This window comes from Phascolarctos cinereus, unplaced genomic scaffold (genome assembly GCF_003287225.1).
Source record: "Phascolarctos cinereus isolate Bilbo 61053 unplaced genomic scaffold, phaCin_HiC Scaffold_5;HRSCAF=322, whole genome shotgun sequence".
Taxonomy (NCBI): Eukaryota; Metazoa; Chordata; class Mammalia; order Diprotodontia; family Phascolarctidae; genus Phascolarctos; species Phascolarctos cinereus.
Window position 1 is genome coordinate 77,378,384 of NW_027555958.1, and position 24,689 is coordinate 77,403,072.

A 24,689-nucleotide genomic window follows, 5' to 3' on the forward strand; every position below is an offset into this window, starting at 1 on the left:
GGGGAGAAGGAAGAGCATTTCAGTATTGATGGTACAGCCAAGGGCAATGGAGTGTTGTGTGTCTAAAGAACTGAAAGAAGTCCAGTATAGAATGGTAGAAATCCCCCCCCTTTTTTTAAGGGGAAGATTTTTCAGTGGAAGACTGGAAAGGTGGGAAGAGTCCAGATTGTAAAGAGCTTAAACTGCCAAATGAAGGACTTTGTATTCAATCCTAGACAGAGTAAGGAACCATTGGAATGGATTCTTCTCTGTTTGATTCTTGCCATATCCATGTAGATGCTCTCCTTGTGGATGCTTCCTGGTAGATGAGTTGACTTTCTTTGGCCCACTCTAGATTTCAGTATCCTCAGGGAATCGATTGCTCCTGCCTCGGTGCTAGGCTTGTTTTTATGCCTGGGTAAATGCAGATGTCACGTTCATCTTCCCTCTGCTTCTCTAAGACCTCAGAGGGAATTAGACTTTGGATGGCTCGGCCTTGCTCATTATTTCAATAAAGCTGTCTTCATTTACCCTACTGGGTTTGCAGGAGAGGTGAAAAGGGGGCTGGTGGCTTTTTCCATGGGGATGGAGCATCTCAGTGGCTGGTCTGTAAAATTGGTCCATTCTGTTTTGTTCACTGGTTTGCATGTTCACCCACTGTGAGCTCACCTCTGCTGGACAGATGCTGTCCCTGCCTAGCCTGTTCCATGACTGCTGGCAGAAGTGATTTGAACTTTGCACTGCAGGACAGCTGCTCGGCATTTCTCTGATTGCCACCATGGACAAACGTATTATTGTCTTCCTAGACATTTAATGGCTCCAAACATCTTAATAAGTTTAAGAAATGTAGCCTTGAGCCTCATGTTTTTCTGATGACCTTATTTTCCTAACTGAAGTGAGGCAGTAGAGAAGCATGTGTCTGAAAAAGGACTCTTTCCTCCTCTCTTCCCTCCCTTCCATTTTCTTCTCTCTGTCTCTCTCTCTGTCTCTGTCTCTCTGTCTCTGTCTCTCTCTCTCTCTCTCTCTCTCTCTCTCTCTCTCTCTCTCTCTCTCTTCCTTCCTCTCCCTCCCTCCTTCACTCCTTCCTCTGTAGCTCTCTTCTTTCTTCTATCCCTCTCTCTGTCTCCCTCCTTCATTACTCCTCTCCCTCTGTCTTTCTCCTTCCTTCTCTTTCTTTCACCATCTCTTTATAGGCAAAAACCTATACATTCTCTTATGCAAAGTATCTGCTTTTCCTTTCTCCCAGGTGGAGTAAGATTACCTTCAGGAAAGGGACTACCCCTTCAGTACCAGCCAGAGCACAAGTGAACCACCCCCTTCCTGCCTTGTCACTCATCTGTCAAGCTGCTTGCTGCTGAGAGGGGAAAGCTTGCCCTCCTGGGAACTGAATCTCTATTGAATGTGGCTGGCAGGCAGTATTCCAGTTTCCATGGTTACTAAGTAGGATAGGTTGGTATTAGGGCTGACCATGAAAAGCTGATGTGGAAGACAATAGCTGTACCATGAACCCTTCTTTGGTTTTCTTTTAACCCTTTCCTTCAGGTACTTTGGAAGCAATTATTAGCTCAGATGCATCAGGAATTGCTTTTGTGGGTCCCCCACCACCACCACCAATGTGTCCTCATTGTTTCTCCTCAGCTATATTCTGTTGGGCTATTAGCCTAGATCAGGTGAGATAGCCAGAGGGGGTCACTAGAGAGTAGCAAAAAGGCACCTTTCTTCCTTCTATTGTTGCTTATCTCTGACTCTTTCACTGATTTCTATCCCAGGATTCTGTAATGGAGAGAAATCACACTCCAATTACACGGTTGGTGTTTGGTATTTAGAAACCCCTTTATTCAGGACCAGAAGAATGCCTTGACTGATGTGACCTAGTTGTGGACAGGTAGTAAGTAATTCCTTTAGCTGAGGGCTGTGTCAGGGTTTAAACAAAAAGCTTTAAAAATTCATATTTCAACCCATATCATGAGCACACCTCAAGCAAGTTCAGGGGCTTTATTCTAGAAATGAAAACTAGGAATCCCTATTTCTGTGTTTGTGGGCTCTTTTTTGAACCCTGTATGACCCTGGTCCAGGCATCCAGCTTTGTCCCTCAGTTTCTCCAGTGATGATGGGTATGAGTGTGGAGAATTGATTAGGATGGGCAAAATGCTTTTAGGAAAAGGGACAGACTCAATTGAGGGTATCCTATACCTTCATGAAATTATTATCTTTAGTGGCAATGATAATAAATTATTCTAGTCTCTGAGCCATTTCTGGAAAAAATTGATTAAAAGGGCTGAGTGCTGCTTCAGGAATTGCTTTTTGCCCAAGACTCAGATGGAATGTACTGAGAAAATGGTTACCTAACAGGATCAGCTTTTTCCTTTAATCCCAACGGAACACATTCCACTTGAGACATTTCCTAGAGAAAATGGGAAGAAAGCTTCATTTGAGTCTCAGCAGTGACCTTTTTATCTTTCATGTGCCTCTAAGTGGAAGCTCATGCTAGAGGAGCAGAGACTAATTCTTTGTCATTTTCTTGGGTAGGTTATTTTTGTTTTTATGTTCAGGCATTTTAGGATTCATTTACCTCCTCAGAGAGGGCTACCAGCAAAATATTGCAGAAGGGGAGTGGTTTTTTGTAGCAGAAGCTTTTGGCTAACTATTTCACTGGCTTCCTAAGCAAGGTTGATAATGAGCTTCCCAGTCAAGGATGTCTGGGTGTCCAATATGGTTCCTTTACCCCCAACTCTCTTCAGTCTCCCCATATCATCTTTGGGGCATTAGCAAGTATAGAGAAAGGATAAAGGCCATAGGAACCAACAAATATGCTCTATTTCTGCTTGTGTGACTGATCTCTAGGCATTATAGGAGTGTGAGTGGTTTCTGGTTTGTGCATGAAGGTTTTTCCACTTAATAGAAGAAAGGATGGTTAGGGCAAACACATTTGGAATCCTACCCATCCTTCAAGGCTTAGCTTAGGTCCTCCCCTTGCCTGTGAAGGCTCCCCTGACCACACCATTCCACAGTTTATTGATTTTGCCTTTTATATGTTATCTATCACATATACTGCTTCATATTATGTCTTCTTTCTGAGCATCTTTGTTCCATCTCTCCAACTAGATATAAATTCTGAGATATAAACTCTTAGCTTTACAGTATAAAGATCATTCGAGTTAAGGGGTTTGAATTTAAATCCTGGCTCTGCCATTGTATGACCTGTGTGACCTTGGGCTTCATCTTACTGGTACCAGGTAGGAGTGGGGTTGGACTAAAAGACCTCTAAGGTCCTTTTTAGCCCTAGTTTTATATCCTAGGACCATGTTTTGTAATTCTTGATATCCTTCATGATGCTATGTCCATCCATAGTCAAGGATCAAAAACACTTTTTATTGGTTAGTTGATTTCTGAGGTTACTTATTGGACAGGCTTGCATGCATTAGTGGGAAGCTCTAGTCAGAGTATCTGGGCTCAGATGTTCACTAGCTGTGTTACTCTGGGAAACTCACTTAATAGCTCTGAGCTTCAGCTTTCCATCATAGTCCAATCAATACCACTCTTGCTTCTGGAAATGGTGTGCAAATTTATGGATCAACTCACCATTCTTGTGACTCCCCAGAGGAGACTCTGCGGACCATTTCTCTCCTGTATGTATTGTTTCTTCTTATTAGAACGTAAGCTCCCTGAGGGCAGAGGGACTATTTCTCTTTTGTGTTATTAATCCCATTGCTTAGCATAGTGCTTGGCATGGAGTAAACACTCTGTGATTTTGTTTTCATTCCTTCATAAAGTGGGAAAATAATTTTTCCTGACATTGCAGAGCTCTAGAAATGTGAGCTGCCACTAAGATTGGACTTCTGAGGGACCTCTGGCTAAATGACTTTCAGGGGTAGCTGTTAACTTGAGTAAATTCAGACTCTGGCATAGAAAGCAGTGGGTGAAGGGGTGTGTCAAAAAACCTGGCCAGGTGTATGGGAACTCGTATTGAGTGTGGTACGATGGAAAGAGCATTGGGTCTGGAGTGAGAGGGCCTGGGTGCAAATCCCACTTCTGATACTTGCTACCTGTCTCACCTTGGGCAAGACATGTACCTCCGTGGCCCTCGGTTTCCCTTTCTGTAAAATGAGGAGGTTGGGCTCATGGCTTCTGAGGTACTTTCCAGCTCTGAATATATGATTCTATGACCTAAGGAGAAGACTAGTAGTAATAATTATCACTTGTATAGTATTTTAAGGTTTTTAAAGCATTTTATAAATTATCTTATTTTTATCTTCTACAATGCTGGGAGGTAAATGCTATTGTTATCCCCATTTTGAAGATTGGAAAACTGAATGTAGACAGAGGTTAAGTTACTTACCCACGGTCTCATGGCTAATAAGTGCTTGAGGACAGATTTGAACTCAGGACTTTCTAACTAGAGATCTCACACTCTACCTAGCATCCTATATGCAGAACCTGAGCCTGTGTGAATGTCATGACTTTATAACAACCGTTGTAGGAATGCTTCATGTTTCTGCCCTTATTGAGGAATCATGGGAGTGAGGGTTGGATAGAACTGCAATCTTCTAGACCATCCCTCTCAGTCTTCTTCCTTATTTGGGGCAGCTAGGTGATGCAGCGGATAGAACGCTAGGCCTGGCATCAGGAAGACCTGATGCCATCTTGATTTTTGTCTTGCCACTGGATTTCAATGACTCTAGAAGACAGTGAGGCTGACAGTTTTGCACAGCTGTGCCTCACTTAAATCTAGTACATGTACTAGTCAAGACATCAATCATGATATATCATTGGTCCTCTTCAAAAACGAAGGATGAAGAGCAACAATTCAAATCTCAGATACTTACAACCTATATGACCTTGGGCAAATCACTTAATGTATTTGCCTGAGTTTCCTAATTTGTAAAGTAGGGATAATAATAGTACCTTCCTCCCAAGAATTGTTGTAAGGATCAAATGAGGCAATGTTTGGAGAGAGCCTATAGTAGATGCTATATAAATGCTGCAATGTATTAGTATTACCATGATCACTACCAATACCACCACGGCTACAGATGATTGACATGTTATAAGTACTTAACTGAAGCTTTTGAAGCTGTAGAACATCGGTGATTTCACTGGAGCCCATTTACCCCTTGTCATCCTGTGGGATTCTTAGCCATGTGCTTTCATGGAGGACCTACCCATTGTGCCAAAAGCCTTCCTTCAGTTCTTTCTGTAACTGGCGGTGCCAGAGCAGCACTCAGGCTGGTCAGCCATTTATTATCCTTTGCTCTACACCACCTGCCATTGTGATTATTTCTTTCCTTAATAATTTCCCTCCTTGTACAAAACCTTGTTCTTGTTTAGTCATTTCAATCATGTCCAACTCTTTGTAACCCCATATGGGGTTTTCCTGACAAAGATACTGGAGTGGTTCACCATTTCCTTCTCCAGCTCATTCTACAGATAAGGAAACTGAGGCAAACAGGGTTAAGTGACTTGCCCAGAGTCACACACCTGGTAAGTGTCTGCGGCCAGATTTGAACTCAGGGAGATGAATCTTCTGACTCCAGGCTTGACTCTATGCACTATAGCACCACCTAGCTGCACCTTCTTGTAAATAAGTGTCATCCTACCTATATGCTGTTTCCTCCATGTGTGTCTCCATTGCTCTCAGGGTCACCCATAGCTTTGATTCCTCAGAGACTGCAGTGTTCCCATGATTAGCAACCAGATAGCATGACCAGGAGAATATTTGTATTAAAAATATGTGGGGTTGCTTGGTGCCCATGTCCAGTTAGGGATCATCAAAAGTGCTGTTCCAATTCCCAAATGCACTATGGCCTTCTCCGTTCCTTCTGTTCCACCCAGGGCCCAGCTCATTGTCCAGGAGTAGTGCCTTCCCCAGATGACTGTGCTGATGAACTAACTCTGGTATTTGACAAACAAATTTTAACTTTTGAAAATGCTCTAAATCACTATTGATTAAAGAAATGCAAATCAAAATAACTGAGGTACCACATCACACCTATCAGATTGGTCAACATGACAAAGCAGGAAAATGATAAATATTGGAGAATATGTGGGAAAATTGGAACACTAATGCATCTTTGGTGGAGTTGTGAAATGATCCAGCCGTTTTGGAGAGCAATTTTACTATGGCCAAAGGGCTATAAAAATGTGACCCAGCAATAGCACTTCTAGGGCTATATCCCAGAGAGATCATACAAATGGGAAAAGGACCCACATGTACAAAAATATTTATAGTAGCTCTTTTTGTGGTAGCAAAGAATTGGACATTGAGAGGATGCCCATCAATTGGGGAATAGCTGAATAAGTTGTGGTATATGAATGTAATGGAATACTATTGTGCTATAGGAAATGATGAGCAGGCTGACTTCAGAAAAACCTGGAAAGACTTGTATAGTTTGATGCTGAGTGAAGTGAGCAGAACCAGGAGAACACTGCACACAATAACAGCCACGTTGAGTGATGACTAATATTGATAAACTTAACTCTTCTCAGCAATACAAGTATCTAAGACATCTCCAAAGGCCTCGTGATGGAAAATGCTATCCACAAAGAAGAAAGAACAATGGAGTTTGATGCAGATTGAAGCATATTATTTGCTATTTTTTTTCTGTTGTGTTTTGTTTCCTCTTTGTGGTGGTTCCTCCTATTGGTTCTAATTCTTACTTATAACATCATTAATATAAAAATATGTTTAATAGGAATGTATATGTATAGCCCATATCAGAGTACACACTGTCTTGTGGAGGGAGGTAGGGATGGAGGGGGAGAAAAGTTTAAAACCCAAAAGCTTATGGAAGTGATTGTTGATAATTCAAAATAAATTAATTTTTAAAAAAATAATAAACTCACTAGCCTAAAGGGAAAAGAAAAAAAAAGAATTTAACTTTTGATTGAAATTTTTCTTAACTGTACCACAAACCCTGCTCCATAGCACTCTGAGCTCTCCTTTGCACCTTCTATTCCTCCCTTACCTGGGGGACATCTGTTAGAGTTTAGTAAACCCCCCTTGGGAACAGCTAGGAGGCTCAATGGATAGACCTCCGGCTGGGAGTCAGGAAGACCTGAATTCCAATCTGGCCTCAGACACGTACTAGCTGCTGTGTGACCCTGAGCAAGTCATTTAACCCTGTTTGCCTCACTTTCCTCATCTGTAAAATGAGCTGGAGAATGAAATGGCAAACCACTCCGGAATCTTTCCCAAGGAACCCAGATATGGGGTCAGGAAGCTACAGATACACTGAGCAACAACCCCATACTAGAGCCAAACTGCTCTGAGTTCTTAATTCTGCTTTGTGTAATTTTGGTGCCTGTTGCTTCCCTGTGGCTCCTGGACGCCATCAGCAGTCCTAGTGCTTCAGTGAGTGAGGCTGGGGTCTCTTACGCCCACAGTGAAGGGGTTGGATTAGCCCATCTCTGAGGATGGTAACTTCTCCCCCCCCCCCCAGTTTCCTCATCTTTAAAATGAGGGTTGGATTAGGTGACTAGAAATCTCTAGAGTTCTACTATCTTTCCAGTCATGAGCTCTTTTTATTCACCACTTTTAGTCATTGGCTTCCTGATTCACAGGTTGTATTCTAGATGCTGGAGGTCCAGCCATCATATAAATGAGTTCCTATTGAATTTCCTATTTCAATGTATGTGTTAGGATCAGCTTTCCCTAGGGTAGAAGCAATGGGGACTTTTTTCCCCAGGGCGTCACCGTTTAAAGAGCATTGGTAGCACATGTATTCCAGCAGGTAGAAACAGCTGAGCTCAGTACCTAGTAAGCAAGAAAAGCAAAAGCAGGACGACTCCAGATGGTTTGCTTTCTTCCCCACAGCAGCTTCACGATGTTCCATGGTCTCTACCTCAAATTTATGGGACCTTGTGTCCTGAGGATTGAGAGCTCTCCTCATAGGCATCCCTACTGTCCTCCCCAATGGTTTTCTGACTTGGGGTTTCATTTTAGAGGGCTTGCCCCATTGCGTTTAGAAGATAGTGTGATAGGGTAGAAAGGGTATTGGATTTGGAGTTGAAGGACCTGGATTCAGGTCCCCAAATACTTACTGTCTGTGTAACTATGAGCAAGTTTCTTAACTGTAGACATGTTTTCTCATCTGAAAAAAGAGGGGGTTAGACTTTAGCCTGGTTAGACTCTGACTTCCCTTCTAGCTCTAAATCTGTGATGCTATTTTGCAGTGATTGCCCCAGGAGCCAGAACTAATAGTTATAGCTACAGGAGCATTTAAAATTAATCAGCAGGTATTTAAGTGCCTACTATGTGCCAAGCATTGTGTTGTGCACTAGGGTTGCAAGTATAAAGAATGAAACAATCTCCAATAACAAGTTTAGATTCTAATGCTGGAAGAGACTTCCAGATCACATGAACAAGATGGAGAACTATACATTTTCAGCCTCTCAAATCTCTCCTAGATAGGAATTATGTACATGAGATAAAAGCAATTTCAGCTGTCTCCACCAGGCTAAGACACCAGGAATGCTGAAGAGGTAAAAGACATGATGAATTAAAAACAGAAAGAGCTAATCCACAGTACCCCCTGCCCCATTGACCCACAATAATCTGGCAGGACTATACATACCTGTTCTTGAGCTTGTAACTGAACTCTATTCCACCCTTCTTCCAGTATAGCAGAAAACTAAAAGGCAGAACCTTGCTGGGGCTTGGACAGCAGCCAGACAGTACCCTGTCCTGCAACAGTCATCAGCTAGAAAATTAGGAATAGAGGGAGCTAAGGTAGCTTGTGTGGGGGACATGTCACTAAGCTTGAGGGAAAGGGTCCAGTATCTAGCTGGGGCCACAGTTGTCTCCCCTGAGAAGTCACTTGGGGCATAAAGTGAAGCCAGTGAAATGTGAATTGTCCAGCATGGATAGCTTTGATTTCCTGCCCCCAGAGAAACCGACATAAAAAGGGAGTAGATAGAAAGTGAACAATAGAGAAATATAAGGAGAATCATAGAGAAATAAGATTAAACCTCACAACACTCAGCACAGGTGAATTAGTGTTTTTGTGGGACCAGATTACAAAGATCTCAGGAAGAAGAAAACTCAGTTAAAGATCTTATGCATAGACAGATAGATTAGTAGAGAAAATATTAACAATAGAAGGGAACATGGCCTCCAGGTCAGCTAAAGGTATCCAGACATCTATGAATAAATATTGTAAGATAAAGGGAGATTAATCAGCACCTGATAAGGTAGACAACCCTATGGATTCCAAGAGAGCACGGAACCACAACAGAATGTTCCTGAATGGTTGAAAAGAAAAAAGAATTATGAAAGCAGAACTTATGGCATGTACAGCAGAAATAATTGGCAGAATGAGAAAAATTTGAATCCAGTGTGGCAAATCTCGCCAAAGAAACAAAACAGAGAATAATTGATTGGGCATGCAAATACATGGAAGTGAAAGACAGTCTGGAAGAGAAGAAAAGAGCAATAATGTTGAAAGAAAACATGATCTCCATATCAGCAAAACATAATGATCTTAAAGACAGGATGTGTAGATGCAACTTAAGAATTTTTATAAGTTTCCCAGAAAAACACTACAACGCAAAGTACCTGAACACCCTAATGCAAGAAATAACACAAGAAAACTTCCCGGAACTTCTGAACACACACACACACACACACACACACACACACACACACACACACACACACACACACACAATGTTAATGGAATCCACAGGCTGCCTCCAGGATAAACCCTATGCTACAAACTCCCAGATACATAGATGTTAAATTGAACAATTCCCATGACAAACAACCATTTTTTCTGCCAGTGAACAGGAGAAAGTCCTTCAAATATAAAGGAAAGGAAATTCAACTATCACGAGACTATTCTGAACCCACAAGAAACCACAAGAGGAAATGTAATAATGTCCTCTGAAGACTAAAGGGCCTCAGGAAATAACCCAAGGTGACCTACTCTGCAAATCTGAAACTGATCATTTATGGGAAGAAAGGTATGGCTGTTCAATAACAAAAAAGACATTCCAGAGCATTCCTAGAAAGAAAACCACATCTGAACAAATCACTTGCTTTTCAAATGGTCCAGACAACAGAAATACAAGAAGGGTAAATAAACACAGCAACCAAGGAAGGGACAACAAAATTACAACAGAAAGACCATTTAGAGATTTTTTTGTTTTACCTAAAAGTACATAAGGAGACAAGTAAAAGCAGAAGTCAGCTAGAAGTAATTGTGGAGAAATAAGACTAAACCTCACAACACTCTGCCTAGAGATAATGAGTGTTTTTGTAAGACCGGATTACAAAATGAGAGGACGTATAAAAAGGGGAAGAAGAGGAAGATGATAGAGGGCAATATGTGAGGTACCCTAATCACATCAAAGGTTAACAGCGAGGGGAAAAATAACTCCTGTAGTCTCAGAAAGAAGAGATCGCAAGAGGAGAATGATCAAGGAGGGGCTGAGGGTTGAAACAGAGGGAAAGAAAGGGGAGAATCTTTGTTTCAGTGGTGGGAAAGGGGACCACTGATGGATGTTTCCATGGGAGAAAAGAGATGTCCTATAAAGGGAGATGGGGACTTTACAATGGGTATAATCAACAGGTTTTTGTTACTTAGAGAATCCCCTTCATTCTGCTTCAGGTAATGGGGAATCAGAACTCCTGGGGCAACTGACACCCAGAAGGTCAAGAGGACATGGGCCCAGAGAGGAGATTTCATGGCAGAGGGGACTAAAAATGAATACCCATAGGTAGCAAAAGGTGACTAATGAACTGAACAACTGGGGACACTTAGGAAAATTCCTACCATAGGGCAATATCTTCTCTATCACCTACAGGAATAAAGAGTGAGGCACAACAGAAAAAGGGGATTATGGAACAAGATCTACAAAATAACATGGAAACTGTTTAGAAAAGGGGCTCTAGAATAGGTACCTCAGAAGCTTTAACTCCATGAGGAATAGAGATGAAGGTTAATGTTGTTTAGTCATTTTCAGTTGAGTCTGACTCTTGTGACCTCATTTGGAGTTTTCTTGGCAAAGATACAAGAGATTTGTCACTTCCTTCTCCAGCTCATTTTACAGATAAGAAAACTGAGACAAACAGGGTTAAGTGACTCACCTAGTACATATCAGGCCAAACTTGAACTTGGGTCTTCCTGAATCCAGGCCTGTCACTCTATCCACTGCACCACCTAACTGCCCTGAATATGACAATAGTTAGTTATCTATAGAGCCTTTAAGGATTACAAAGCACTTTACAAATATTATTTCATTTTATCCTCACAACAACTCTGGAAGGTAGATGCTCTTGTTACTCCCATTTTTCAGATGAGGAAACTGAGGCAAACAGAAGTGAAATGACTTGCCCAAGGTCACACAGCTAGTGAGTATTTGAGGTTGGATTTGAACTCAAAATTTTCTTGACTCCAAGTTCAGTGCTCTATCATCCACTGTGCCACCTCTAGGATGGATGGAAAGGGAAGATACATGATGAGGAGAATGAGGGAATCCTTCTAATGGGAGAGATAAAAAAATACATGTGAAAATATACACAGCATAAATATAAAGTTAATAAACATATACTTACATACATAGACAAATTAGTTAACTGCAAGGTAATTTAAGGGAAATGGCCCTAGCCATTGGGGAAATCCACAAAGGCTTCTTGCAGATGACATCTCAGCTGCATCTTAAGGGCTTCAGAAGTCAGTAGGAAATGTATTTCAGGCATGGAGAATGGATAGTGCAAAGGCTGGAGATGGACTGTTGTATGTGAGGAACAGCGAGAAATCCAGTTGGGATGAACTACAGAATGCAGGAAGGGAAGTCATGTACAGTGAGACAATAAAAGAGAAGAAAGCAAATATGAGACCAGAATGGTTCATGGCCATTATATTACTACACCATTGCTGTTCTCAGGAAGACTTCCTGTTCTCCGCCTTCCCGTCAACCCTTCCCTCTGCCTCCATATTCCTTAAGCTAAGCGGCTGCTTCACTCCGTGTAGTAAATTTATCTCATCACCCCTTCCTTTTAGCTCAGGAGTTACTCACTGGGCAGTTAAGCAAACAATGGCCTATTTTCACAGGCAGAGGACTCAGTCTGCCACAAGTAGAGGCCTTCTGAAGAGCTGATGCTAATCCTCTTGGATGCTTTTCATACCTCCATCGTGTCTCATCTGGTCCTGCTCCTTTCTGAACTGAATACAGCTCGGTTTCTGCTACATGGCAAGTTTCTGCCTGTCCCTGGTTATAGTGAGCAGCAGGATTTATGCCCTTTTTGGGGCACAGTAACCACAGAAAGTTAATATTTGGAATTGAAAAGAAGGAAATAGCTTTAGGCAGAAAGCTGGATTCAATTAAAAAAAACAACAGAAACTTTTAGGGCCATTGCAACAGGAACCAAAAAGGAAGCAGGTTATCTCGGGCTGAAGCTCCTCATGGGGCCTTGCTGTGGGACCCTTCTTAGCTTGAAGGACTTGCCTGAGGTCTCTCCTGCTTTCCATTGATGGGGGCTCATTTTCATTTTGGTTGGGATAGTGTTGTTGCTGCTGCTGCTGTCCCTGAGCCGTTTTTCGGTCATGTCTGACTCTTCATGACCCCATTTGGGATTTTCTTGGCAAAGATATTTGCCATTTCTTTCTCCAGCTTATTTGACAGATGAGGAAACTGAAGGGTTAAGTGACTTGCCCAGGGTCACACAACGTCTAAGTGTTCGAGGGCAGATTTGAACTCAGGAAGATGAGTCTTCCTGACTTCAGACCCCATCCACTATGCCACCTAACACAAAAAAAAAGAACACCCAAGGAAAGGGCACCTTGTGGTTTTGACAATCCATTTGCCCATCCTGAATAGTGTCAGAAGCCTGTAATACCACCTGGTCCCGGTTGCCTCCTGACAGCTTGTGGGGCCATGTGGGATGGATACATGGCTCAGGGTGTTTGCTGACAGACCTGCTAATTAAACACCAAAAGGCAGTGTTGCTTTGCCAATAGCTAATGGCTGTGCCAACGTTATCAGCTGGGTTTTGTGTTTTCCCTACAACTGGCTGCCAGGAGCATCCTAATTAAAAGTAAACAGCCTTGTCAGTGTAGTCATCTGTGTGTTTTCCTTTTCCTCCTTTCCCCCCTACCTAGGTTACCTAGGGTGTTTGTTACCCTGAGGAAAGGGGCCAGACCTAGTGACCTGGTAGCCCTTAAACCAGCCCCTTCTTCCAAATTAGTCCCAGTTGGATAGTGAGGCTGAACGATTGGTGTGATTTACCTTGTTCTCTAGAACCTCGCTGATTCAAAGAGGGCTCAGCTCGAGTGACAGGCGGAAAGGAGCAGAGTACTTCATGAAGGTCCAGGACTGTGAAGGGAAGGCTGCCTGTGGCTTGTGGTTGAAGGGTTTTGTCCTCAGGGTCTCTGAATTGAAGGGACAGCCAAAGAGCAGAGCCTCTCCTTGGAGGGGTTAGAATTTCATTGGAGACTAGCGGGTCACATGAGGGCTTTTGGCACAATCTCCATGGCAGGCTGGACACAAGCATGTCAGGATTGAGAGAGTTGATCGTTACAGGCTTTGGCTGGGGTGGAGGGGGGGTGGGGAACAGTCCCACCCTGATCTGAAGAAGGAGAGAGCTCCCATAGCCCAAGGAGGCAGCGGCAGCAGCCGAAGCAGGAACAGCCGGGGCAGCCAGGGGGCTATGCTGGCCGGGAGGGAGCTCCCAGAAAACTTCTGAAGCCTCTTGTCTTTGAACCCTAAAGAAAGTGTGTGGTCTCTGGGCCCGAAAATTGGAAGATGCCTAAGGAATGCAATGCTTTTCATACACTCTCGGCAGCCTTGTGCTGCTTTTATCACCGGAAATCTGTCATTGGAGTGAAGGTAAGGAGGGTCTGAGATGAGGCACCCTCAGTGATCCCATCACTAATGGGAGTCCTTTAAAGGACACATCAAAAGTTTACAGCTGTCAGTTTGGGTGCATAAGCCCAGGTGTCTTTTTTGGAGTGATGGATCTTGATATACACCTAATATAAAACTCTGCTGGAAGTACTATCCAGTGGTACTCATCTGGAAATGGCTCTGTCACTGTTTTAGCAAGATCTCTCTCTCTCTCTCTCTCTCTCTCTCTCTCTCTCTCTCTCTCTCTCTCTCTCTCTCTCTCTCTCTCTCTCTCTCTCTCTTTTAGGATGCTGCCTGACTGCTTGGGTTAAATAACTTTATTCCACAGTGCCTGTGGCAAGATGAAGCTATTTTTTTTTATACTGAACATTAGATAGCTGGGTCAGTTTTCTTGCCTGTGTTCCAGTTATTGTGTGTGTGTGTGTGTGTGTGTGTGTGTGTGTGTGTGTGTGTGTGTGTTGCATATGTCACAGTGAATGCTAATTCATTTAAATTAAGAACTAAGAGTAGCTTAGTGGCTGAAAACTCTTTCTCGTCCTTGACACAGTTAAAGTAGCCTTTTCTCCTACCCCATAAGACATTCAGTGCTAAAAGACCATGTCAGTACACTCTCTTTTTTTTTAACCTTGCTGAGAATATTAAGGCTTCATCTGAGTAATTCCATTGATAGACAGAACTATGCTAATGAATGCTATTTGCATTGTAATTGCCTGGCTTTGAAATACATACAGAATGAACGTGAACCCAGCTTCCCTTTATTTTGGGGCTTGCCTCTCTTGGTAATGACTTTTCAGACAAGATTTTAACTCATAGAAAGTTGGATTTGGAAAGTTCTCCAGAGAGTTATCTCTATCTTTACCGCAAGATCTCTCTGTGTCTCTCTGTCTCTGTCTCTCTCATTCTCCCTTGCTCCCTTGTCTCTCTTGCTCTGTGTGTGTGTGTGTGTGTGTGTGTGTGTGTGTGTGTGTGTGTATCTACCTCCATCTCTATCTCTGTCTCTGTCTCTGTCCTCATTTGCATCAAAAAAGCCATTTCAGGGTTACTGAATTCTGTTTCCTCTTTACAATGCTCTTACAAAGCAATTATGTTTTCAAGAAAAGAGGGAGGAAAACCTTCTACAGCGAATATAGGCTAGCTAAAGAGAGGGCCTGAGTGCACGCTGTGACTTGACAACCTGACTCTACTTTTCAACTCACGCTCAAAGCTAATTTTTCTTTATCAAGAAATTTTGAGATAAGACAAGTCTATATACCATCAGGGAGAAGCAAGCCCTTATTCGCTTAAGAGTCCCCTTGCTATTCCTGCAGCCAGTGGAGTGGCCATGTGGTTTCTGGCCTCATTGCGGATCCCTCTGGCTTGAGTGAGATGAAGTCAGACCATTAACATTCTTTTAAAGCTGTCAAAAATACCCGAGCTGGTCCTCTGGGACATGTACACTTCTGGAGTTGGCCGTAGTATTTCACTGTTAATAGAAGGTTTTTGCACAGATCCACTTCTGGTAAATATAAAGTCAGCAATTCAGCATTTGGCCCATAAGGCAACAAGAGGGGATGGGGTTGAGCTTTTGACTCAGTAGGCCTGCTCCCCTGCATTTATGGGATTCGTACATGAGTACAAAAACGTTTCATGGACTATTTGCAATGAACCCTACTTTCCTGTGTGGTACAGTGGGGGGAAAAGCATTGGACTTGGAGGTATAGGACCTGAGTTAGATTTCCACCATATATTACCTATATGCCTGGGCAATCAATCACTTAACCTGCCTGGATCTCAGTTTCCTCATATTAAAAATTGAGGAGTTGAACAAGATGAACCCCAAACTGTCTTCTGGCTCTACATCTATGATTCTATTTAGCTCGCCAATTTAGGCAGTCCTCAGTGAGGCTCCAGCCCCCTCCCACTGCATTTAGGTGCCAGGGTAAATATCACACACTCCCCAGAAGGTGCTCCTTGGAATTGTTCATCCTTTTCCTTTGAGGCTCTGTGGTACCGAGAAGTTCCTCGACTTGTTTTAAGAGCAAGTAGAGTCAGAAGCAGAAATAGAATCCTTCTGTCCTGACTTTGTTTTCTGCCTCATGTACTCCAAATGCTTTTCTCCTTCTCACATCCCCACTTTTGCTTAGCTAATTATCTGGGAAAAAAATTCTTTACTTTTGTGTGGGGCTCCATCCTGCTGGTAGTTGTCCCAATGATAACGCTTATGGCTTTATTGACTTCCGCTTTAATTAGGGATTTCAGATCTTGCTGCTTCTAATTAGTTTCCGTTGCTATTTGAGCTTTGAAATTAAATTGGGATTGATTGTCTGATAGCAAAGCGGAAATAAAGCCACAGTTCTTGACCACATATATTGCTAGACTTGACAGAGTTTCTCATACCAAAAATAACATTGAGGTAGTCATGGTAACTTTCCATTTGGTCTAATCCATACTGTCTCTGGAGAAAGTGCAACAGTATTAATAGTTTTTGTTGTATGGGAAGAGAACTAAAAATATAAAAAGCCTTATACATAGAAACCAATCATAGCTGCTCGCTTTCAGAAAACAAGATGCTATTTGCAGAGACATTCTAGACTTTTGGATATATTGGGCGCACTCAAATGAACTTTAACTTGATGTGTCTTGGAACAAGTTTGATTGGGTTACTGTAATCAACAGGGGCAGGAAATAATTGGATTTCCTGACCTTAAGGAAATAGACCCAAGAAGGGAACTGAGAGGGATGATAAGAATGGAGAAAAGAGAGCATCAGGACTGTGGACAGGTTGCTAGTATGTGGCCCAAATAGGTGTGGAAGAAAAATTGTTCTTTGGAGCACGGAAAGGGAAAGAACTGGGGGTGGTAAGGACAGGGGTAGGGATTGGGGAACAAACATTCCTATTACATGCCAGACACTGTTCTAAGTGCTTTACAGATATTTCTTATTTGATCCTCACAACAACCCTGGGAGGTAGGTGCTATTATTACCCTCGTTTTACAGTTGAAGATGCTGAGGCAGGCAGAAGTTAAGTGATTTGCCCAGGATTACGCAGCTAGTAAGTGTATTTGAACTCAAGTCTTCCTGACTCCAAATCCAGTACTCTATCCACTGAGCCACCTAGATGCCTTTACAAGGATATTTCACATGGGGTGTTCCAGGGAATGTGGGGGGCCCCAGTTACAATGGTTCAGTGTCCTGATTTTTAAATCCCTAGAGGAGTTCTGATAGGCACTGAAGGGTACTGGGTCGTCTTGCTAATATGAGTCACAGGATTATGAGATGATAGATTCCTAATTAGAAGGGACCTAAGAGGCCATTTGGTCCAGCCCTTTTGTTTTACAGATGAGGATACTAAGGTATAGAGGTTAAGTGACATGGCTAAGGTCATTCAAGTAGAATGGTCCTAACAAATCCAGGTCCCATAGAAATAGAAGTTTAGAAGATCATTTTACATTTAGATTTTGTAGCATTATTATGTGATATTCATGTTCAATATTTTAATGGACTGTGATGTGATCACTGTGGCTGGTACACAGTAGGCACTATTTAAGTGCTTGTTTCCTCTCTTCCTCTCTCCCTTTTGAGTGCTGTTTCCAATGGTGTCGATCACAACCCATCCATGCTGCCATCTTGCTCCATTCTTGTCCCTGTTCCATATAAGCTTTCTCGATTCCCCTATCCCCTGCAGGGTACAGAATCATGGAAGGGACTTTCAGAGGCTATCTAGTTTTACCCCCAGGTGAGAAAGTATCCCCACAATAGCATACCTTTCAAGTAGTCATCCTGTCTTAGCTTGAAAACTATTCCAGTTTTAAATAGCTGTCATTGTTAGAAAGTCATTTCCTTACACCAAGCTTAAATTTTCTTCTCTGAAACTTCCATCCATTGTAACTAGTTTTGTCCTTTAGAGCCCTTTCACATTCTAGCCCTTTAAATGTTGACATTTATTAATTTATTAAATATTTATTAAGCACCTACTATGTGCCAGGCGCTGTGGTATGTGTTGTGCATACAAATACAAACAGAAAGAAACATAGTCCCTCTCCTAAAGGAGTTTACAATCTAAATTTCACCTCAAAATTCTCTCTTCTCTTAGATAAACACTTCAAGTTCCTTCAATTTGTCTTCATATGGCATGATCTGGAGAACTTTTACCATCATGATCATCTTCCTTTGGACATTCTCCAGCTTATAATGAATGTCTTTCCTAATGTCTTCCCCTATTAAGTCCAGAAATGATCATCTAATTAGTTTTAGGTGTTCCAAACGTGGTCTGATCAGGGCCAAATACTGTGGTGCTATCACTTCTCCAATCCTGGATGGGAGTAACTCTCTTAATGGCATTTAATATTGTATAGCCAATTCTGCTATAATGCCACATATGCATTCCCCAAAAGCACTGTAGGATGCAGAATCACACAATAAAAACCAAAGGGGGACACAATGCACAAAAACTTTGTCAGTGACATATTAAATAAGATTAAGAAGCATATAAATACTACAATCACTAGTGGCGATGTCTATGACTTGGGTGGCTGGCAAAGTCTAGCAGAAGCTGGGCCGACCGAAGCACAGGCAGCAACTCTGGGCCTTGGTCAGAGGCCACGCAGCCTTCCTCTGCCCATGACTCCAATTGCACCACAAGATGTGCAATAAATATGGCATTTTATCTTGAAAAAGACCTGAGGTTGGTTTGTGGAAATGGACGTTGGGATGGTTGCATCTTGTGACTTGTTGTGAAGTGGTAGAGTTTTCTGTGTTCTCTCTGTTTCTTGTGGAAGAAATTGCACATATGCAAACTCAAAATTTGAGTTTTGTTTCCTCATGTATCAATCGCATCGGAACAAATTCACACCTTTTCGAAACAAGCATTAGAGCAGAACTGACCGTATTAGCTGCTGGGTTTTTTTTGTCTATCATTTCATGCTGCTGGTTTCTGTTGAATAGAAGTCTTTAAAAACTCCCAGAGCCTCTGAAGATGAGTCATTGGATAGCCGTATCTTCTCAGTCTTGTACCCCTGGAATTGATTTTGTGAGTACAGTTCGAAGATTTTATGCTTCCCCTTGTTAAATTCTGTTCTATTAGATTTAACCCAGTGTTCTAGTCTGTCTAGTGCGGAGGTGAGAAACCTGTGGTGTTGAGGCCACATGTGACCTTTAGGTCCTTGTGTGCTGCCTTTTGACCTAGTCCAAGTTTTACAGAATAAATCCTTTTATTAAGAGGATTTGTTCTGTGAAATTTGTATTTAAAGGGCCACCCTTGAGGACCTAGAGGGCCACCCGTGGCCTTGAGGCCACAGGTTCCCCACCCCTGCTGTAGCGTCTTTGGATCTTGCCTCTGCTATCCAACAAGTTAGTTGCCCTTCCCAACCCTGTGTTGTCTGTAAATTTGTGAAGCAAACCCATCTATACTTTTATCCAATCATTGATAAGAGTCTTTAAAAGCATAGATCCATGGGGTACTCCACTGGAGACTCACCCCCCAATTATTATTGAACCACCAATTATTATCTTTTGGGTCTATCCCATATCCTCCTAACTGTACTTATCATGTAGCCCAAATCTCTTCTCATCCCTATGAATAGCATGATAGACTTTGTTAAATACTTGTCTGAAATCAAGGTGAATTCTGTATATCTACATGTCCCTACTAACCCCATCAAAAAAGCAAATCGTGCCACTTGCTGTGACCTGTTCTTGATGAGGTCGTGTTGGCTCTTCATAAGCATGGGTTCCTTTTCTTAGATATTTCCTCCCCATCCCTTTGATGATGCCTTCTAGTATTTTGCCAGGAACACGAGTTAAGCTTACTGACTCGCAAAGGTTTCTGTGATTCTCTTTTTAGAAAATTGGGATGTTTGCCCTTCTCCGATTCTGCTGCACATTTTCCATTTTCCACAATCTTTTAGAGATATCAACAATGCCTCAGTAATTATACCTTTCCTCTTCCTCCTACCAATAATCATGTATTTCCTTGCATTCATTCTGTATCCTCAAAGAAGAATATAAATTCATTGAAGGCAAGAGATTTTTTTCCTTTGTAACCCTGTAATCTGTCACACTATTTTACGTATAGTAACTGCTTAATAAGCATTCAAATTGAATTGAATAGAGGATGTGCTCCATGGATGAAATGCTTTCTTCTAGGTCTTAACATTATAAAGGTATCATTGTAGCAGTTAGATTATCTGTTTCTTATTTCTCACTCTTATTACATGACCAGCTTACTTCCTTTTCTGATTCTGTGGATCAGAAAACTGAATGATACCTTTAATGCCACAAGGCAGGTAGGCGGTACAGTGGATAGAGTACTGGGCCTGGGGTCAGAAAGACCTTAATTCAAATTTGGCCTCAGATATTTAAGCTGTGTGACTCCGGGCAAGTCACTTAACTGCTCAGTACCTCAGTTTATTCATCTGTAAAATGGGGAGTCATGATAATAATAGCATTTACTTCCTAGGATTGTTGTGAGGATCAAATGAGATAATATTCATAAAGCATTGAGCACAGTGCCTGGCACACAGTTGTCTGTCCATCCAGCCTCATGTCACATCATGGACAACAAACATTCTTCATCCATTTTGTTTTTCCTATGTAGATTCTTGGGCTGATCTTGAATGGTCATGGATCTCATTGTCCGTCAGCATTTTGGGACTTGAAGCTTTCTGATTCTAATAGTATCCATTTGCTTTGTGCCACTTACAAGGTAGGAGTTGGGGATACAGAAGACGTATTAGGATATAGACTCTATTCTTGTGTAGCTTACCTTAAAAAAATAGTAAGGGTAGGAATAGTAATGCCTTCTATTTATATAGTACTTACAATTTTCAGAGAAAACTACACATACATGATTTCATTTGATGACCACAACCCCTGGAGGTAACCAGAGTAGGTATTTTTATCTCCATTTTACAGAACCCTAGGGCTCAGCTTATGCCACCAGAGTATTTCCACTACAACTGCCCATTTAGCACACTTCATAAAGCACTTTCTCTGAAGATTTCTTTGCTGTTATCTCATTCTCTATCGTATCAATTTTTTACCTACTTACTCTTTCCTCCTCCCCCGTTAGGTGATAAGCTTCTGGAGAACAGGTCCTGTGTCATACCTGTCTTTGTATTCCTAGATATTAGCATAGGCCCTTTCACATAGTGGGAGTTTAAGAAATGTTTGTTGAAATAAAGAAATTCAGTTCAAAGTTGCAAAGAAATCAGTTTAGTCTTTTTTTTTTTTGCTAGGCAGTGACGTTAAATGACTTGCCCAGGGTCACAAAGCTAGTAAGTGTTATGTGTCTGAGGCCGGATTTGAACTCAGGTACTCCTGACTCCAGGGCTGGTGCTCTATCCTCTGTGCCACCTAGCTGCCCCTCAGTTTAGTCTTGATGTCAAGAAAGAACTTTCTAACTATTAGAGTTGTCCATCCTAATCTCATTTCCTGTGTTGGCTTGGGTGGTTAGAAGGCCTTTGTGGAGGGAAGGGAGACTTGAACTAGGTCTTGGAAGGATGGGTAAGGTTTGGATAGGAGAAGGAACACCAGGGTTAGGGCATGTTAGGCAGGGGAAATATGAACCAAGGCTCTGAGTTGTCAATGATCATGACCTTCACAGAAGAGTTGTGAGAAGGCCTGTCTGGCTAGATTGGAAAGTGAAAGGTTGGAAAGGTAAAAAGTTGGGTTTGAAAGTTAGGGTGAGGAATTTGGTCCAGGCTTCCCCAGCCAGGGGAGATTATAATGAGATAATGTTTGCAAAGTGCCTGGCACATAGTAAGTACTACATTAATGATACTTGTTATTTTTACTATTATTATTAATAGAATTTGAACCTTGCCTGGCAAATTATAACTTGATTACCAGAGATCTTTAAGCAAGGGCTTCATGACCACTTTTCAGGTGTGTCATAGGAGGGAATTCTTGTTCAGGGAGGGGTTGGATTAGATAGCCTTTGAGGGTCCTTCCAACTCCAAGAATCTGTGATTCCATTATTTTGTGATGCTGGAATACCCTGGGCAAGTCATTTTTCTCTCAGCCTCAGTTTCCTTGTTTGTAAAATGTGGATAATAATATTTTACCAACCTCACGAGGTTGTTGGGAAGTAGATGGGTGCCCTGCAAATGCAAGTTATTTTTATTGCCAGCAGGGAAGGGAGCATGACTGTTGTCTTGCCTTCCCATCCTTAGACTGTGGGAAAATCTCCATTCTATAGACAGAGACTCGCCATAGGTTCATGAGCAGGATTAATATGAAGCAGGTGATGTTTTAGTGTGCTGTATAAACTAACTGAAAATATTCCATCTGACTCCATCACACTGAGGACTTGACAGGTTTGCATGTTCTCCTTTCCCCTCCTCTTCCCTTTCTTTCTCACCCTCTCTTTTCTCTCTCTTTCTTTCTTCCCTTTAGTTCCCTCTCTTTTTGCTTTCTTTTTTTCCTTTCTTTCTCTCCCTCTCTTTTTCTTCCTTCTCTTTTTCCCTTCTCTTTTCTTCTTTGTTTCTCTTTCTCCCTCCTTTTTCCCTCCCTTGACCTCTCTTTTTGTTTCTTCTCTCCCTCTTTATTTTTCCTTCTATTCTTCTCTCTTCCCTTTTTTGCCCCCTCCTCTCTCTTTTGCTCTCTCCTTTTTTATCTCCCTTTCTTTCTCTCCATATCCCTCCCTCACACACTCTCTCCCTATCTTTTTCATCTTTCTCTTTCTCACCTTCTCTCCCTTCCTCTCTTTTTTCATGTTCAGCTAGTAAAAGGAGTGAGATTTCTTTTCTTTTCTTTCTATTTTAAATCCTATAACTCCTTGCCTGGAGAAAGGGAGGATTACATAGTGCTGAAGAGTTTCCTGTGGTTAGAGATGGGGGGTTTGTTTCCAGTGTTACCATTAGCTCGCCTGATAGCCTAAGAGAACCACATAATCTCAGCAGGCTTTATTTCTCCCTTCAGTAAAGTAGAAATACTTATCTTTGGCTAGTTGTTATGAAGGTCCATGGGCTGATGGCCTATTTTCTAGCATTGCCTCAGAGAAGTAATTTAGTACATGGTACCCTAATGTAGGTCTGATGGACACAATATAGTAACTTATTCAGTCTGACCAAAACTGAGCTATTAATGGTAAGCTTTTGTTTGAGGGTGAGGGTATAGGGGTGGAGGAACTTTTGATTTAATTGGCACAGAGAAATACCAGAGAGGAGGAAATTCCCTCTACCAATGCACACCAGCAATTGCTTTGCAACATATTTTTAGAGTTTGGAGAACACTTAGAAGTAAAATTACTTTCCCAAGGTCACACAGCTAGTATGTGTCAAGGGCAGCAGCACTTGGATCCAGATTTTTTTGATTCTGCGGCCAGATCCCCATCCTTTATGCCCCACCACCTCTTTATTTGTGAACACCAGGGCTTCCTCTGAGCAGAATCTCCCAGGAGCCTACTGTGGGATGGTGGGATTAAAGCATTGAAACACCATCTTCAGCTTCACTTTTACAGGAGAAGAAATGGAGCCCAGAGAAGTTAATTCAATTCAATAAACATTTATTAAGTGCGTATTACATAAGGTCACACAGGTTATAGAAAGTGGCAAAGCTGGGATGTGAATTCAGATTCTCTCTTGATTTTTTTCTGTTTACCACACTGCTTTTTGGCTAGGTCAGGTATGATTCTGTTAGAGAACTATAAAGAAAGATATGCATAATTGTCAATCACAAGTTTGCTAGTTACTCTTCTGAGTGAGAAAACAGAATAAACAGAAAAGTTTGTTGTCTCTTAAATCAGACAGCCTGGATTAGAATCCTGGTATGAATAGAATCCTGGGCCTGGAGTCAGGAAGACCTGAGTTCAAATCCAGCCTCACACATTTATTAGCTGTGTGACCCTGTGCAAGTCACCTAACTCTTGTTTGTCTCAGTTTCTTATCTGTAAAAATGAGCTGGAGAAGGAAATGGTAAACCACTCCAGTATCTCTGCCAAGAAAACCCCAAATGGGGTCATGAAGAGTCGGACACAACTGAAACAACTGAACAACAGAATCTGTTACCTGTGTAACCTTGGGAACATCACTTTCCCTCTCTGGGCCTCCATTTTCTCATCTATAAACAAGGGAGATTAGATTAGATGATCTTGACTTAGACTATTCTTTTGAGCTGGGGGCTTGGGTCCTGTAATTCTGTGATGCTATAAACTTGGCTTCAGGGTTATCACAGGTGTCACAGAAGAGTTACTACTCAGAAAAAAGTGCTATAGTTAGAGTCAGAAGACCTGGGTCCAAATCCATGCCGTGCCGTGTAAGTGGCAAGTCGCCTGGGTAGCACCCTTATCCTCTCTGGGACTCGGTTTCTTCTTCTGTAAAATTAAGGCAATATATTGGATGAGCTCTGAAGTCCTTTCTAGATCTAAGACTAGGACCCTGAGAATACCCCTTGATTCTGTGTTGATCAATCAAGTCCAAGGAAAATTGAGCACTTGGGTAGAAGGATATGGTCATATACTAATGACCATATTTTTGTGGTCTTTGGCCATTACGTGACCAAAAACTGGTCACGTAATGACCAATTTTTTTTTATGTGGAAAGTTTTATTTTGGGGGCAGGTGAAGCTCAGCTTAGTATTGGGTAGGAGACATAGGAGAGTCCTCAGTAAGGATTTCCCATTGACATTGTACATGTCTCAGAGAGTCTGCCTATTAATATCTAGCATCGGTGAAGCCACAGTGGTAAATATAAACCTGAGTACTGCAATTCAGGCTAAAGTGTGATTTACATTTGTGACTTGATCTACGTCCCAGAGCCCCCGGTGAAAAGGGATGAGTTACAGTGACAGGGTTTTTTTTGGGGGGGTAGAGAGTGGGAGACAGGGATGGGTAGGGGCATTGGTGAAGTCTTATATTCAAAGAGTGTGGTCTGATTTTAGTTGACCTT

The 24,689-nt window shown here is 42.0% G+C and overlaps 1 protein-coding gene across 7 annotated transcripts in view; it reads left to right on the top strand.

Annotated features, from left to right (window-relative positions):
- The window catches only part of BCAR3 (BCAR3 adaptor protein, NSP family member), a 314,683-nt gene that overhangs the window by 220,969 nt on the left and 69,025 nt on the right, over positions 1-24,689 (top strand). The window contains exon 1 of one of the 7 annotated variants that reach the window (XM_020971981.2): positions 13,209-13,806. The exons of 5 other annotated variants lie outside the window; for them this stretch is intronic. In XM_020971981.2, the coding sequence (XP_020827640.1) occupies positions 13,723-13,806 (84 nt within the window). In that variant the 5' untranslated portion in view covers positions 13,209-13,722. Of the gene's footprint in view, positions 1-13,208; positions 13,807-20,443; positions 20,507-24,689 lie in introns of those variants that run through there. One more of the 7 variants, XM_078155011.1, reaches the window with a different exon arrangement.